Source organism: Eschscholzia californica, unplaced genomic scaffold, assembly GCF_041429995.1.
Source record: "Eschscholzia californica isolate CP2 unplaced genomic scaffold, dmEscCali1.0.p SCAF_1, whole genome shotgun sequence".
In the NCBI taxonomy this organism is placed as follows: Eukaryota; Viridiplantae; Streptophyta; class Magnoliopsida; order Ranunculales; family Papaveraceae; genus Eschscholzia; species Eschscholzia californica.
Window position 1 is genome coordinate 15860622 of NW_028238198.1, and position 14721 is coordinate 15875342.

The window sequence follows — 14721 nt, forward strand, 5'->3', positions numbered from 1 at the left end:
CCAAATAATTGTCAATTTTGAGCAAGGCCCCGAATCTAAATCATCAAGGAGGCCATTCTAAAATAGCTTTGTCACCTGAGTCGGAAATTGGGAGGTCAGTACGAGTTTTCTGAGCGAGTTGAGTCATGCTCTAACTCTAAAATTATCTAGGCCTCGTGGAGCAGTAAGCGAGGTCTGTTGAAATCGGCTCGTCGCTTAAGCATGTCTTGCCGAACAACACGGGAAAGGTGAATTTGAGTTAGGGTTTACCCAACCTAAGCTTTGACCGAAGTTTGAGGCGGAGGAATCAACTAAACAAGTACAGTTTGCCGGAACTTCGAAATAAGTCTGAACAGAGCTAAGTGATATGTGGAAGGCAAAAACACGTCAAAATCCACTTCCTATACACTATCCACAAATTGCAAGACGATTTGCCAGTGTATAAAGACACACAATCATGTAATATCATTATCCTGATGACCATCAACCTGTGAATCCATCTAAGTTATTGCCTTACCACCGCATCATCTCAACCTATCATCATAGTCGGTCAATTGAACCTATATAGGCATCACAGGTTCGCCCTAATTATGGTATGAGATTCATCTTCTAAACTCAGGTTTGGGAATGCTTGTGACTTGTGAGGCATACTTATACTCAAACCAACACACAAGCCATTATTTATCTCCAAATTTGCGAAGTAACCTTGACTAACGCAAACCGTTACGTCTCTTGGCAACAGAATTACAAGAAAAAAACACGCTAAAATGCTCAAGACAACACACACTCGCATACTTGGCGAAACTGAAACTTATAGAACTTTTAAATATACGTCACTCAGGCAGGGTTATAACGAGGCTTTGCTCTCACTTGCTTCGTTTCTCCACCCTTAGTTGTTACTATAGAGGCACTCTTTCTGAGACTATTCAAGTGTGAGAATTCTAGAACATTCTATAGAATTCTCTACAGACTTCCTAATTCTCTGCTTCTTCAAACTTCTAGGCTCTTCCGTTGTTTCGTTGAATAATTCATTGTTCTCTCTATAGTTCCCGCCTCCAAAATACTCCACAGAGTTCAGAGAAGGATATAACTTAGGTACCATGATACAACCATTTCTATTTGTCATTAAATATTGGCAGGTTGCTTACTTTTAATAAAAAATAAAACTATGTGGTATTGGCTATCTGAATTACTAAATGGGTTTCAACAATTTTTTTTTTTTTTTTAACTAAATGGGGAGTCTATTGAATATAATACCTCACAACTTACATGATTAGGGAAGCTTTTCTATTAGCCTCAGTTGTATATAGTTGAGTTAGAGGAAAGGGAGTTTCACTTCTTGAATAATAGAACAAGAACTGGAGCCATTGGTCGGTTTACCATTTCAAACTTACAGCAAACCCAACTGTCAACTGGTAGCCCAGAAGAAAAGGCTTGTATTGTTTCATACTCCTCCCTGATGCAAACAAGCAAAACCAAAAGAAGTTAAATCCTGCAGTAAGCAATGCAAGAACAAATGTTTACTGACATTTCAGCATAATATTTAAATCCTGCAGTAAGCAATGCAAGAACACTTGAATATAAGATTACTATTCAAGTGTCTAAGATGAGTACCCGAGTATCGGATACAAGAAAAACTATGAAAAAGAAGTATCCATGGTCCACGAGACAAAATTCACGAGATGCCAAAATCCTTAGGAGTTAGGAGACAAAATTCATGAGATGCTAAGACACATGTTCAATAAATAGTTCATGCAAGAAAGGTTTGACCAAAACCTGGTGACTACAAGCTGCACCTTCAGGTGTCACTGCAACAGAGTGTGACCGTGTGAATAAATTACTCGGTAAAGTATAAAAGTTCTTAGCGTGTTTATTATCACGACAATGGTAGTACCTTCCACCAGGATGCCCGACATAAATCATTATGCTAATAAGCCCCCCTGGTTCTAGAAGTTTGCAAGCAGACAGCAATGCTTGTGATGTCTTCTCTGGCATAGTAATTATTGTCTTGTCACCTCCCGGGAGATAACCCAAGTTAAAAACGACAAGCCTGAAATCCACATTCTTGATGATTATGTATGCATATATGTGTTTCTAAACCGAGATGAGTTCCAATAAATAGTCTGATATCATTTAATGGATAACAGTAGCCGTATAATGTCTACGCCAAGGCAGCAAAGTGAGCAATAAGTTGGCCACCATAACTAATCAACTAGAATCGTAATGCTTTTCAAGGTTGTTGCTCATTTGGATAGGAATGATCGGTCTAGTGCTAAGTTATTTGAGATACTGAATCACTCAAGAATTACACTCTCAATGAAAATGGTTGAATTGGTGGAACTCTTAGTAGATGATAAGGAGACACATATTTAACTAAATTGTGAAATTACTAAGTTAATATTCTCCCTTAGGTAATAAATCTGTCACCATTATAATGCAAGAGAACGATACAAAAAAATAAGTTAACTCGTGCTGAAGAGGCATTACCTCATTAAAGTACCTGTAGGAACAATATCCTCCATTCTACTATGACAGAGATGGAACAGTTCTACAAGTTTTCTCTGCATGAAAACATCAATGAATCATAACGCTAGTGAGAATTTGAAAAATCAATGTACAAACATGCCTTTACCATGTGACAACAAAAGAGTTCTGAGTTTTTTTTTTGAAACTAAAAGAGTTCTGAGTTTAAGAAAAAGACCATTTCTTTTTCAATTGAAGAGCAGATTAAATGGACCACATGATTGCAAGGTAACATTCTAAAGAGCGTTACCTATGAAGCATGCTTGAAATGGCCAAATATAAGATCGCCAAATTTGGTTCTCTTAAGAAGTTCCTGCTTGCTTGTCGAATCAATGTGCTTGTCTATCTTTTGAGGAACCATCCTTGCATTTTATTTGGGTAGTGTTCTTTTAGTGTAACTAAAACCTGAGAGTGTGATCATCAATTTTATTTTCTTTTAGGGTTTTTCTTGTGTGCAGTTCAGGGCTTCAGGTTCTTTCAATTTAATAAGTGACGAGCATCGTTGAACATATTGAGCATTCACAAGTTCAGTTAAAATAGAGTTAGAATGGTGAAATGTCACCGTGACCCACAAATCCCATACTTATGCGTCATACAAAAGTTAATGAACATAAGTTGAGGCCTTGTGGCCTTGTGGGTAGCAAAAGGCTGCCTTTTTTTTATTTATACTTCTCTTCCAACATTTTATGGGAAACATGTGGCTTTTTTACTACAGCAAAACATGTTATCAAACAATTTGACAGAACGGTAGTACCTCATTTGGATCAAGTGACTGATCTAGCAAAGATGAAGTACTCTCTAAAGCACAACTTTGAATGTCCATCCCGTAAACACGGGCGTGGCCTAACTCATCTGCAACCATTTTTACCAATGCTAGGGTATCGTGACCATTGCCGCAGGTAGCATCAACTACCTTGTCCCCTTTTCGAAGGATCTTTTTCCATATCCTAATAAGCCGCAAAAATAGAAAAAAAAAAGTTACTCAGCTTCATACAGTTTTAGTAGTCAATGACATAGGGAAAAATTGTATGTCGGGTTATGATTGTATAAAACATAACAATAATAGGTTTTATGTAAGAAAATTCTGCAGATAGGGTAGGACACTCCCACTGTCTCGTATAGATTCAGAGCCCCATGTGCCATGTCCTCAGAGCAAAAGCAGTAATGTTTACTTATTACGCCTTTTTCTCTGTAACTCATTAACTTTAAAAGCAGTTCTTTTGTTATGACGAAGGAATGAAATTTTGGTTTAGGTGGGAATTTCGGTGGGCATGGAAATGGAAATATTTCAGTCATTTCCACCTAAATATTTCGAAATTTAATTCCTTGGTTATGATTTCAGGAAACCCAACACCAAGTTCCTGAAATCGTACAATTGTTATAGAATAAAACTTCTTTTTCTAGTGTTGATGAAGGGAGGGTTATACCGATTGACCAATTGTGTCTAGGAAAATTTGTGTTCTCCTTATTGTCTTTGTCATGTATACTTTCTTACTGACTCAAAAACTTTACAGTAGAATGATGTTCTTTCAGCCACCCTTAAGTAATCATTCCCAAAACTTTTTCTAGATCAAGCAATTGTAGCTGGGAAAAGAGTTGGGCCCGTCCTTATATAGATTAGCGAATTGATGGAATAGGTCAGGTGACTCGGTGGGAGCTCAACAATAGTCTAAGTCTCTAAGAGGTAGGTGAACCCGTGAAAGCAGCCATTATAGTTTATCGACGCATTTTTTCCAAGTTGCAATTTTTGTTGTACATTACCTATTTATGGTCCAATCTAGAATGAAAAACTATAAAAATCAAGCCAAATGTTGTGAATTTTTTTCTTCATAATAATAGTCGAAAACCGAAGAATTAAAGAAATGAACTATTGGAGTACCTACAAATGAGCCAGCTCTGTTGCCTTCTTCTTGCCAGATATATAACCTAGCAAAGCATCTTCCAACCCTACTAGATCATTAATTGACAGTAATAAGTTCCCACATTTTACTCAGAAATTTTAATTATTATGTATTTCATAGTGCTAATTACTGATGAAAGATGATCAAATCATAGTTAATTTACCAAAAAACATGCTAATTTCATTATATTAGAATTTAGTTCTTCTCAACTAAGTAAAATTTAATCAAAACATTCATGATAGGAAATGAAGGAAAGAATATGTACCTGAAAGAGGGAAGTTATCGTTGTGAGTTTGTTCTACAGATTTCGTAGAGTAGGAATGGATTTTAGGGCTTCTTTGTGAGAGGATGGAGCAACCTCTTTGAAAGGGGTTGGAAATTAGGGTTTGTCTGTGAAGAGTGCATAACTGTGAAGAAAAACGCAGAGACAGATACATCTTGGAAAACGAAAGCCTTTCGTCGGCCTTCACTTATCTCAACATTTGAATTTCTCCGGGAAAAAGCCCATATGGGGGATTTTGGTATTTGGACTAAACTCCTGTTTTCTTTGAAACAACTAATATAGACCCCTCTTTGACGGATTGCCGTCAAAAAATTCAGTTAAGTGGCAAGTGCACCAACGGAACATGCACCACTTGACGAAAATACCCTCCGGTACATTAATCCTACTAAAGAATGGATCAGAGTCTAGCAACATCAAGTCTTAGTAGTTCACTCAAATTATTCTTGAGCTCAAAATTAATTTCATCATGGTTGGAGATGGAGGTGCATCAAGAGTAATTTGAAATGTGGAATCGGTAAGGATGAAAGAGATGCTTCTGAAATAGAAGTCACTTCACGGAATTTTTGACGGTTGCCACAAGGAAAGTGTCTATATCAATTGTTTCAAGAAACACATGGATGTACTCCAAGTACGCCATTAATATAGGGTCTAAGCCAAAATCTCATTTTTATTTTATTTGGGACAATCAAGCAGTTTTGTTGCAAGACAATCAAGCAAATTGCTTCCAATAAAGGTCCCATAAGTTTTTGAGGCATCAACTGTCTGTATAAGATTTACATGGATTTGCACGCCTATATATCGAGTAAAGTTTGCACAAAACCGCACATATGTTATTCATAATTAATTTAAATGAGTTTACAAACGTTTACATGATTTTCATAGGTTTGCACAGTCTATATGGTTTGTACAAGGAGTCTAAACCTAAGAAAAATATATTGGCATCATGGTGTGGCATGTCGTTTTAACTAAGACCAACATGCATTATGCTTTGGGCTCTTGGCCCCAATTTTTCGATCTTATTTTTATAAAATTATCATTTTTAAGCTTCAATTCCTCAAATGTAAACTCATGTTTGTATATAGTAAGCTCTGCAAAAGTCTGCAAATGTTACGCACGATTAACAAACTTTCTAAGTAACCATTGTCGTCAACTGAACCTCGCTCATTTGAACCTATAACAAACCAAAAACAAAAATTGACACTCCTCTTACACCTCTCTTAAGCATTTGAAATATCCATTTGCTCCATAACTCAGATCTTTGAGAGAACAAGATCAGTTTTGATGGCTGCTGATTTCACAATGGACTAAATTTTTCATAAAAGTCTATACCAATTAACTTGTGAAAGTTCTTTAGCAAGAAACTTTATTTCTTACCTTTCAATACCCAACCTAACTTTTGCTTTAGTTTGTAAACAAAAACAGAACAAAGAGTAGAAACCGAATATCTTCCAGATAAACAGACACTCACTATATTATTAAATTTAGACTTGTGTGATATACATTATGCATTCAAGATATATTGTGTTTATAAACCTCTACATTATAAGATCATTATGAATAAAGTGTAATTTTCTATGTAATTTTTTTTTTTGTAGATTTACAACTTCTCAACTGGGAATCCCATAACAGGTTTTGTTTCTGATGCCAAAGTTCGTAGCTCGGCGATCTCGTCGTCGGTGAGTCTCCATCCAAGTGCACCTGCAAATTCTTTTGCCTGTTCTGCATTTTTAGCTCCTGGTATGGGCACAACATTATCTTGGGAAACTAGCCAGTTTAGAACAACCTGTAAAAGAGAAACCTTCTTTCTTATATTTCCTATATAGTGTTTATTTGTAGTACTGATTTTGCATTTCGACTTGACAGACTTTTATGCGTACGTTGAAATCATCCTAAGAATAATGGGTTTGGATCTTCCAGTACTCGCCGAAATTGGTCCGAGAAACCGAAAACAATTCTGTTTCAAGTGACCACTAATACGCTATATCCATTTTCAGTTAAATTTCAAACGATTTTTCGTACTAAGGTTTTTCAAATGGACCTGAGTCTGCATCTGAATTTTATGTACGTCCAATTACTTGCATGAGCTCTTTCATTCATTTAGTAAAATCAAATCTGGTCTCCTCAATTTTAGGCTTATCTTTAAGCTGATAACTTACGACAGATTAAGATTTAGTTCCACTAACTACACATAAATCCATGTACAGTCTCAATTACTAATGTCAAAATCGCTTTCGGAACACCAAAAATGCAGATCAGATTCTTGGGCTGTCCTAGTTTAATAATCCCATTTATAGCCGAAGAACTTGACCACATAAAAAAAGAACCACTTCTGGAGGTTTTAGAAAAACATGGGTTATGAAACATAATAAGATTGCGGGAGAACCTGTGTGGGAGTTTTACTGTAGTTCTGTCCTATTTCCTTTATTCTATTCACAAGAGGTTGGAGCTGCAGAGGAGAAAGACCAGTCAGTAACATGTTTATGCTAAAATCAAGAATATCATATTCGGAGAAAGAATAGGGTGCTTTCGATATTTTATCATTCTTACCTTTGTGAGGAATTCTGGAGTGTATATGCGCCCTCGTGGGCCACTTGGTGGATTTTCTGGTGTATATTTTCCGGTTAAAGCACCTATTCAAGTGAATAAGTTAGAAATACATTGGATGAATTCACCTACTCGATTTTATATGATTATAATATTATCCAAACACGTCAATAATGAACTGCACTCTGAATGGCACATTCATTTTCAAATTTGAATAAGCATCAACTCTCCTGGTTTTAGTAACCAATATAATAAAGTAAATAATACCTTGAGCGATAGGCGAATAAGCGATTAATGTGACACCAAGTTCATCACAAGCAGCTTTCACACCATTCTCCTCAGGAAGCCTGTATATGAGGCTGTAATTCACTTGGTTAGAAGCTAACGGAATTCCCCTGCTTTTAAGCTGCTTGTAGGCATCCCGGAGACGTTTTTCTGAAATCACGAATACTGTGTTCATTATTATGTACTATAACTTGGGCAATAAGAAGGAGCAATATAATCTTGGGTTGCTGTTTGTTTCTTTATTTTCGCAAATTTGACTCCCCTGAGTCTGACTTGTCTCAATCCGGATTGTCTAAGTCTGACATTATCTTGTCCGAGGAACAATAGTTATTTCAGGAAATTACGCACAATGCGCTCTTAAATTAGACTTATTTTATGTCTGATTCAAATGGACCCAAAATTAGTGCGACTTAAGTACTAACCACTTGGACGAGTTAGACTCACAAGTCAGACAGAAGACTTTCTCAAATTTGACTCAAGTTAATTCAAATCTTGAATCAGATTTCAGATCTAAATTTGAAAAAAGCACCAAAAACCACCTTAGACATTTCAAATATCCCTAGAAAAAAAACGAAGACTTAGCAGTTTTTATTATCCATTCTTCCAATAGCTGAAGAAGTGAACTTGTATATACAGATCGAAAGTAAGAACATATTACCGCTGTAATTTGATACCCCTACAGCCTTCACAAGTCCTTGTTCAACAGCATCAGCAAGCCCATCAATGTAACCTGAAAGTGATTCCAAAAATACGATATTCCCGAGGATAGTTAAGGTCTAGTCCTAATACCAACATTAACCTTACTTATAACAACTAGAGATGGTAAGCAAATTTAACAACCTTCATTTCCCCATATTCCTGGCCTGAAAGTTAGACAAAAGAAACTATATTTAGTTAACTAAGTGATTTGATAAAGACTTTATGGTGTAAAGTAGCTATATGCTTGCTAAGAAGAGACCAGTGAAGTTGGTAAAGTTCGACAGAGGAAAGGTTGAGACGACTGAGTGAATCCTTAAGGGCTGAGATGACACTCTCACGACCAAATCTCCATGGTAAAGCTGCAAACTTGGTTGCAACAGCTACCTCCACTTCCGGATCTTTGTCCTTCCTTTCCTTGATAAATCTAAATTGATAAATAAAATGGTTCAAATTAGTACTCGTAGCATAAGAAGAAAATCCAAATCTACAAGTCCAAACTTTATTGCACGATGCTAAGGCTTTGCTTGGTACTCTATGATTTTTTGCTTCTGAGTTATGCTTCGGAGTTTTCTTTTTAGGTGCCATCATACGAGGAAAATCATATTTATCCCACATGCATTTCGTAAACTAACATTTGAAAATAAAAATTGTTTTGTACATCTGTACTTGAAAAGATAATTCCAAAGCATGAGTTGGACTACAAAGATTCAAAACTTTCAGCGATTACCCAAGGGAGACAAAACTTAACCCTGTTTCGGAGTTAATTTGTAGTCCTTAAATGAAATAATTTCATCAAACTTTAATTTGGGTAGTTTATAATGGTAAACATCTACAAAGATTTAGCTTTTCTGCAAGAGTGAGACCTTCCAAGTAGAGTTTCAGAGTTTATTGCACCGAAGGAGAACTGAAAGAAAGGAGCAAGAGCATGTCTTAATGAGAAGGATCATATCAAAGATGTAGAAAAAACAAAAGACAAAAGCGATTTCTCATCTCACCCTTGAGCCATAAACCTCAGCCGTATCAAAGAAAGTTATACCAGAGTCCACACTGGCATCAAATGCGGTCTTAGCTGCCTTTAGTTTCCTATCTGCAGTCATCAAAAAACAAAATATCAAATAAAAGTAGACTATCATCTAAAGTCCTAAGCAGATCCAATATTCTGATAATTCCTTAACATATTAAAGAAACCAGCTCCGAGATCAGTAAGTTGTGTTTAAAAACTGCCGGTTTAAGGAACTAATAGCCGTTTTCAGCATTGGGAAAGGAACACCACCCTTTTTTCGGTTTAAATTCCTGTTTTTTTCCGTGATGGTGTCATGATGGCAGTTTATCCCCACTATAACCATGTTTAACTATAACGTAACTATTTTAGTTTTTAAAAGGAAAAGAAATAGCATTACAACAATCGTTTCTGTCATTTACTGTTTTACCATTATTTATGTCTTCGACAGTCTTTCAACAGTGCTACTGATTCACTTGAAATACAAAATAACGGCCACTTTTCATTATAACCACCACGACCATGGACCCTGACAATACCGTTTCCTGAAAATTGTTTCGGACTACGTCAACAAATAATTTCTAAACAATCCTCCAAAATAGGAGTTAATAACGACATCATGCACACAAATGGCCATTCGGTCCAATGCTTTGAATTCTCCTCTTAAGTCCTTGAGGTCATGGGTTCGAGTCCTATTGAAAGTAGTTTATTCTCCAAATTTATCCCATGTAATTTATAGACACTAAATAAAGTTGTATGGCATAAAATAGCCTTCACGGAAGTATATCAATATTTCATGTCGATCGACAGTTATGAGCATATTCCATCCTTACGATGTATCCAAGCTATTTGATGTAATGCATAGTCAATGTAATGTCCCAAAAAAAAAAGCACATCAAGCAGAGTCACTAGTCAGATGTGAGAGGAATTTTTTATGGTTGTGTTGTATAAACAAAAGACATTCAGAATTGCTATAAACTTTTCACAAATACTCAAAAGAAGTCTTAAGAATCCCAAGTTTTGACAAAAGTAACACATAATAATGATTAAGGAAATGGAAATTTGTGCCCTAAATAAGAAAAAGAAAAAGGTAAATCAAATACCATCCCATTCAAAGTTGTTCCAGTAACTAGTATCACCCCATGACCAAGCTCCAATCCCAAGCTTTGTAACTTTCAAATCAGAACCACCCAATTTCACCTTCTTCTCTCCTGTTTCAACTGTAGCAACAACATTTTCAGAAGCAACTGCTCTTATTTTCTTATGGGTTTTACAATTTCTAAATAAAGAGAAACTTGCACCACTAACTTGTAAAGCCATGAAAATGGGTCTTCTGAATTTAATCCAAAATTCAATAAAATGTAACTTGGGTTTCTTGAAAAAACCCAAATTGTAATTGTCTGAATAAGATTAGTTCGATTCAGCTTGTTGAATTTGAAGCTTTGGAAGTAGATGAAGTATGCGGCTCTAATGGTCTATACGTTTTTGGTTTACAAATTTGAGCAAATTTTGTATGGTAGCCAGTGGAAGTGGGGAAGCTATCATAGAAAAGGAAATGAAATACTAGTACTATATTTTGAAAAAGGAAAAAATAATTGGTTATTTGGTTGGTAATGAAAGAGCCATTTTCCCTAAAATTCCCCCAAAATAGTTGAGGTTGATTAATTGTGGTCACATGTTTCAATTTATTATGGAGACAAAAAAAGTAATGCACATGAGTTGCTGGAATAACTATATATACTACTCTGAGAATCAATTTTTAGGGATACCAGTATTTTCCTTATGGACATTTTCAGCACTAAAGTAGGTTTCTACAAACATCACAGAGTATCATAGGTTTGTTTTTGAGGAGACATGATAAAGGAAAGAGAGAAACATGCTATAATAGTTGAGATAAAGAAGATTTCTTTTGAGGGAAAGACAAATTCAATTCACAAATATGAGTTAGATATGGATATTATAGTGAGGATATAAAGTGAGATAGGCCAACTAAGTTCATTTACTCCGAGGTCCCGATTTCGATCCTATGGAAGTGTAGAATATTGAGTATGAGATCTATGCATGGCGAAGTAGATGCACTTGCCAACTAGACTATCAGTTGTTGGCTATCACTCTTTTGTACTAATGTATCTATAGAACGAAAAGAAAGATGTTTGAATTGATTATTCGAAAGTAAAATTTGATTCACTATTGGTTGTAGAATTATGCAAAGTTAAAATTAGGGTTATTTTCCAAATGACCCCCAACTTTGTGACCAGCTTCCTGCCTGACCTCCTACTTTAGCAATAATTTCCATATGGCCCCCTTTTTCCGTTATCTTTAACTTTCCGTTACTCTCTCTCCTCCATCTCATTTTCTCTCTCTGCCACATCATTTCACACGCCACATCATTGTCTTCACCGGCAAGGGTCGCCGGCCGGCCAACCTTCAAAATTTTTTTTTTTCTCTTTTTTATTTTTTATTTTTTATTTTTTATTTTTTATTCTCTCCTCTCTCTCTAAACTCCGGCGAAGGGGTTTCCCTTCGCCGGAGTTTAGAGAGAGAGAGAGAGAGAGGTGAGGGAAAAAAAATTCTAGAGAAAGAGAGAGGAGAGAGAAAATTATTTTATTTTTTTTAATATTTGAAGGTCGCCGGCCGGAAATTTGGCCGGGCGGCGACTCTGCTGGAGAAGATGATGATGTGGCGTGCTCAAATGATGTGGCAGAGAGAGAAAATGAGATGGAGGAGAGAGAGAGAGTAACGGACAGTTAAAGTTAACGGAAAAAGGGAGTCATATGGGAATATTTACTAAAGTAGGGGGCCAGGCAAGAAACTGGTCACAAAGTTAGGGACCATTTGGGAAATAACCCTTAAAATTATTCTTAATCTTTTGGATTGATTTATGGGGGATATCAATGTACTTCTTGTATGGGACTAGTTGAAAGTGTATGAGACTCCCAAAAAAAAAGTTAAAGAATCATTGTCCCATTCTTACAAGAGGCTTTTTTTTGCTGAACATTCTTACAAGAGGTTGAGCATCATGTGATTTGAGTTGAAGGGAAAACGTTTAGATGTGTAAATCAAATATTTTTTCGTGGAAAAGAAAATCATCTTTTTCAAATGTGAAATCAAAATTTCAATACTAGGTAGAAATGGGAGAAAAATTAGGTGAGTGCCTTTAGAAGTTTAATGGTAATGTACTGTTATTTTCATTCTCTCACGGGAAATCAATTTTAACACTTTCTGTCAACAGTTGGTAGCCCAAGTCGTCCAAGGTGTTGATATAAACTCCAGAAAGTCCTGGAGGTCCCAGGTTCGAATCCCAGACAATGTGGAATCTTTGGTTTTTTGAATTGAGATTATTAGGGTATAAATAATGTAGTTGGGCTATAGGCCCGATTTTGTAAGAGTTTGAATGGGCGGTTATCGAGCTTATCATATCTTTAACGTATCAATGCCAAATGTAATGACTATCGTTGATCGTAGTCAATTTCCAAAAAAAAAATAAAAAATTGGCACTTTCTTTTTGTCAAACCAGCCAGAATTTTGAAAGCTCTATTAGAAATATGTTATCTGATAGAGATCTTATCTCATCTTGACAACATGAGATTTTTGCGGCTTTGGCAGCAAGTCGTTGGAGTTGATCTTATTGTAGATTTTGCCATGCTATTTCGCAACGATGTGTCCACCACCTCTTGAAGTATTGATTGGAACCCACTCTGCAATTCAGAGGTCTAAGGTTCAATCTCTTAGAAGTGAAAATCTAAGATTTATTATACTTGAGTATGAATAAAGTAAAAGTAGATTAGATGAGTTTTAAACCCTCTTAGAAAGACCTTTAAGATTTGATAAATGACCTTTAAGGGCTCAAGATGCTTGAAAATCAGGTTAATATAGTACTTATTCAATTCAAGAATCTCAATGCTATTTGTATTATATCTTCACAATATAGCAATGTCTTGTAACGACTGCAAGAGTCTATGTCAAAAAAGAAAAAAATGACAACGACATCATTTCACTGTTAAAGAAAAAAAATTACCGATGGAGTTTCTTAAAAAAATTTTGAATTGAAAGACGTTTCTCTCCAAACTTACTCTAAAATGTCATAAAATCTCTACTAAAGTGACAAATGTACAAATTTTAGCCAGTACAACATTGTAATGGTTGCCACAAATTTTTGTAAGGTGTTTGTTAAAAATTGAATTTTAGTTTGCATGATGAGTTGTATGTCCTAATTTTCCTTTCTCTAAGGTGTCATGTCATTCATTACGTTCCATGCAATTAGACACATAAGCTTTCTCTCTTCTTTCTCTTTATTTTCCACCTTCCTCTCCCCATCTTCCCATGGAGGAGGAGAGGTTCCCTAGTTCACCAAAACAACACCAACATCTTCCTATACCTCAATACTCATCTCATGTTGCTGCATCTCAATGCACTGGTACTTACATTGTTAAGGTACCCAAAGATCAAATCTATCGCGTTCCACCACCCGAAAATGCGTCCATCGTCGAGCATCACCTTAATCCAGCTAACCAACAGAAGCCTCATTCATGTTCATTCTTGTTTTGGTTCATTATCACCATAGTCATTGTTGCCATTGCACTAGGTATTTCTTTTGTCATCCTATACTTTTCTACTCATCCAAAAGTTCCTACATTTTCTGTCCACAAAGTAATTGTTGAAAACCAAACTTCTAATTCCAATCATCATCCTAGACACTCTCATCCACAATTCTTCATTACCTTAAGAAGTGAAAACCCTAATGAAAGAATGGGTATTATTTATCAAGACAAAGGAAATACAAAACTTTCATACAAACAACAAGAAATAGCCAAAGGAGGAACTCCATCTTTGTACCAAGATTACAAAGAAACGAAAAATATTCGGTTTGATCTCAAAGCGGAATCTGGCATTGTTTTGCCACATGAAATCATAAGGAGTATGAAATATAACAAGGGTTCAAAAGTTATCGTATCTTTATCGTTGTTAGTGAACGTACCAGTGAAAATTAAAATGGGGATTGCAAGAACATGGGACATGAATATGGTTATCACTTGTAATTTTAGGGCGAGTTCATTATTGAAACATATACGAGTATTATCTCAAAATTGTCATACGAAGATCTAACAATGTAGGTGGGTGGGCGCGCCACCATTGCAGAGTTTCATTTCTCTTTTCTTCTCTTTAGCAGTTTTTTTTTTTCATTAGGATTTGTTTATATGTATTAATTATTTGATTATCTTTGCCTTGTCAAGTCTAGCTGATATGAGAGAGTAAATGTAATTGGTTCTACTTTTTTTTTTTGTTGAAATACTTCTTTTCTTTGAAATGAATATAGAGTAGACTGGTTGTATATGTTATTGGATGATTTTCTTATTTGTCATGTAAGTCAATGGTAACTATTAAACATTTTTTTGAACTTCTCCTCGGCCATTCGGTAAGATTATTTTTTTAATTGGTAATTGAATTTACTCTTCAGCAGAAATGTGCATTTGCAATTTGTAGGGAAGCAGGAAAATTTACACTCA

General features: G+C 35.7%; 3 protein-coding genes across 3 annotated transcripts; 1 reads left to right on the plus strand and 2 right to left on the minus strand.

The window, feature by feature from the left end:
- Nucleotides 1–1077: 1077 nt before the first annotated feature.
- LOC147564513 (S-adenosyl-L-methionine-dependent methyltransferases superfamily protein) lies at nucleotides 1078–4893 on the minus strand. Its single transcript, XM_086647425.1, has 6 exons — nucleotides 4669–4893; nucleotides 4386–4449; nucleotides 3257–3449; nucleotides 2467–2540; nucleotides 1874–2029; nucleotides 1078–1435 (listed from the first exon to the last, which is right to left on the minus strand). The coding sequence occupies exons 1-6, from the start codon at nucleotides 4838–4840 to the stop codon at nucleotides 1312–1314; spliced, it is 783 nt and encodes a 260-aa protein (XP_086503551.1). The 5' UTR covers nucleotides 4841–4893; the 3' UTR covers nucleotides 1078–1311.
- Nucleotides 4894–6132: 1239 nt separating this feature from the next.
- On the minus strand, nucleotides 6133–11155 carry LOC147564514 (NAD(P)-linked oxidoreductase superfamily protein). Its single transcript, XM_086647436.1, has 10 exons — nucleotides 10318–11155; nucleotides 9210–9301; nucleotides 9078–9118; nucleotides 8474–8638; nucleotides 8356–8378; nucleotides 8174–8245; nucleotides 7498–7665; nucleotides 7234–7316; nucleotides 7070–7132; nucleotides 6133–6469 (listed from the first exon to the last, which is right to left on the minus strand). The coding sequence occupies exons 1-10, from the start codon at nucleotides 10532–10534 to the stop codon at nucleotides 6284–6286; spliced, it is 1110 nt and encodes a 369-aa protein (XP_086503562.1). The 5' UTR covers nucleotides 10535–11155; the 3' UTR covers nucleotides 6133–6283.
- A 2346-nt stretch (nucleotides 11156–13501) lies between these two features.
- LOC147564515 (NDR1/HIN1-like protein 13) lies at nucleotides 13502–14612 on the plus strand. Its single transcript, XM_086647449.1, has one exon. The coding sequence runs from the start codon at nucleotides 13538–13540 to the stop codon at nucleotides 14318–14320; it is 783 nt and encodes a 260-aa protein (XP_086503575.1). The 5' UTR covers nucleotides 13502–13537; the 3' UTR covers nucleotides 14321–14612.
- Nucleotides 14613–14721: the final 109 nt, after the last annotated feature.

Bases quoted from the DNA above. Each gene is read 5' to 3' on its own strand.
- LOC147564513 (XM_086647425.1), bottom strand. From the start codon at position 4,840: ATGTATCTGTCTCTGCGTTTTTCTTCACAGTTATGCACTCTTCACAGA. The intron at 2,030-2,466 runs GTAATGCCTCTT...TGTGGATTTCAG, and splicing joins CCTACAGGTACTTTAATGAG to GCTTGTCGTTTTTAACTTGG. The intron at 1,436-1,873 runs GTACTACCATTG...TGTTTGCATCAG, and splicing joins GTCGGGCATCCTGGTGGAAG to GGAGGAGTATGAAACAATAC.
- LOC147564514 (XM_086647436.1), bottom strand. From the start codon at position 10,534: ATGGCTTTACAAGTTAGTGGTGCAAGTTTCTCTTTATTTAGAAATTGT. The intron at 9,119-9,209 runs GTGAGATGAGAA...CCTTTCTTTCAG, and splicing joins CTGAGGTTTATGGCTCAAGG to TTCTCCTTCGGTGCAATAAA. The intron at 8,246-8,355 runs GTTGTTAAATTT...AATCACTTTCAG, and splicing joins AGGAATATGGGGAAATGAAG to GTTACATTGATGGGCTTGCT.
- LOC147564515 (XM_086647449.1), top strand. From the start codon at position 13,538: ATGGAGGAGGAGAGGTTCCCTAGTTCACCAAAACAACACCAACATCTT.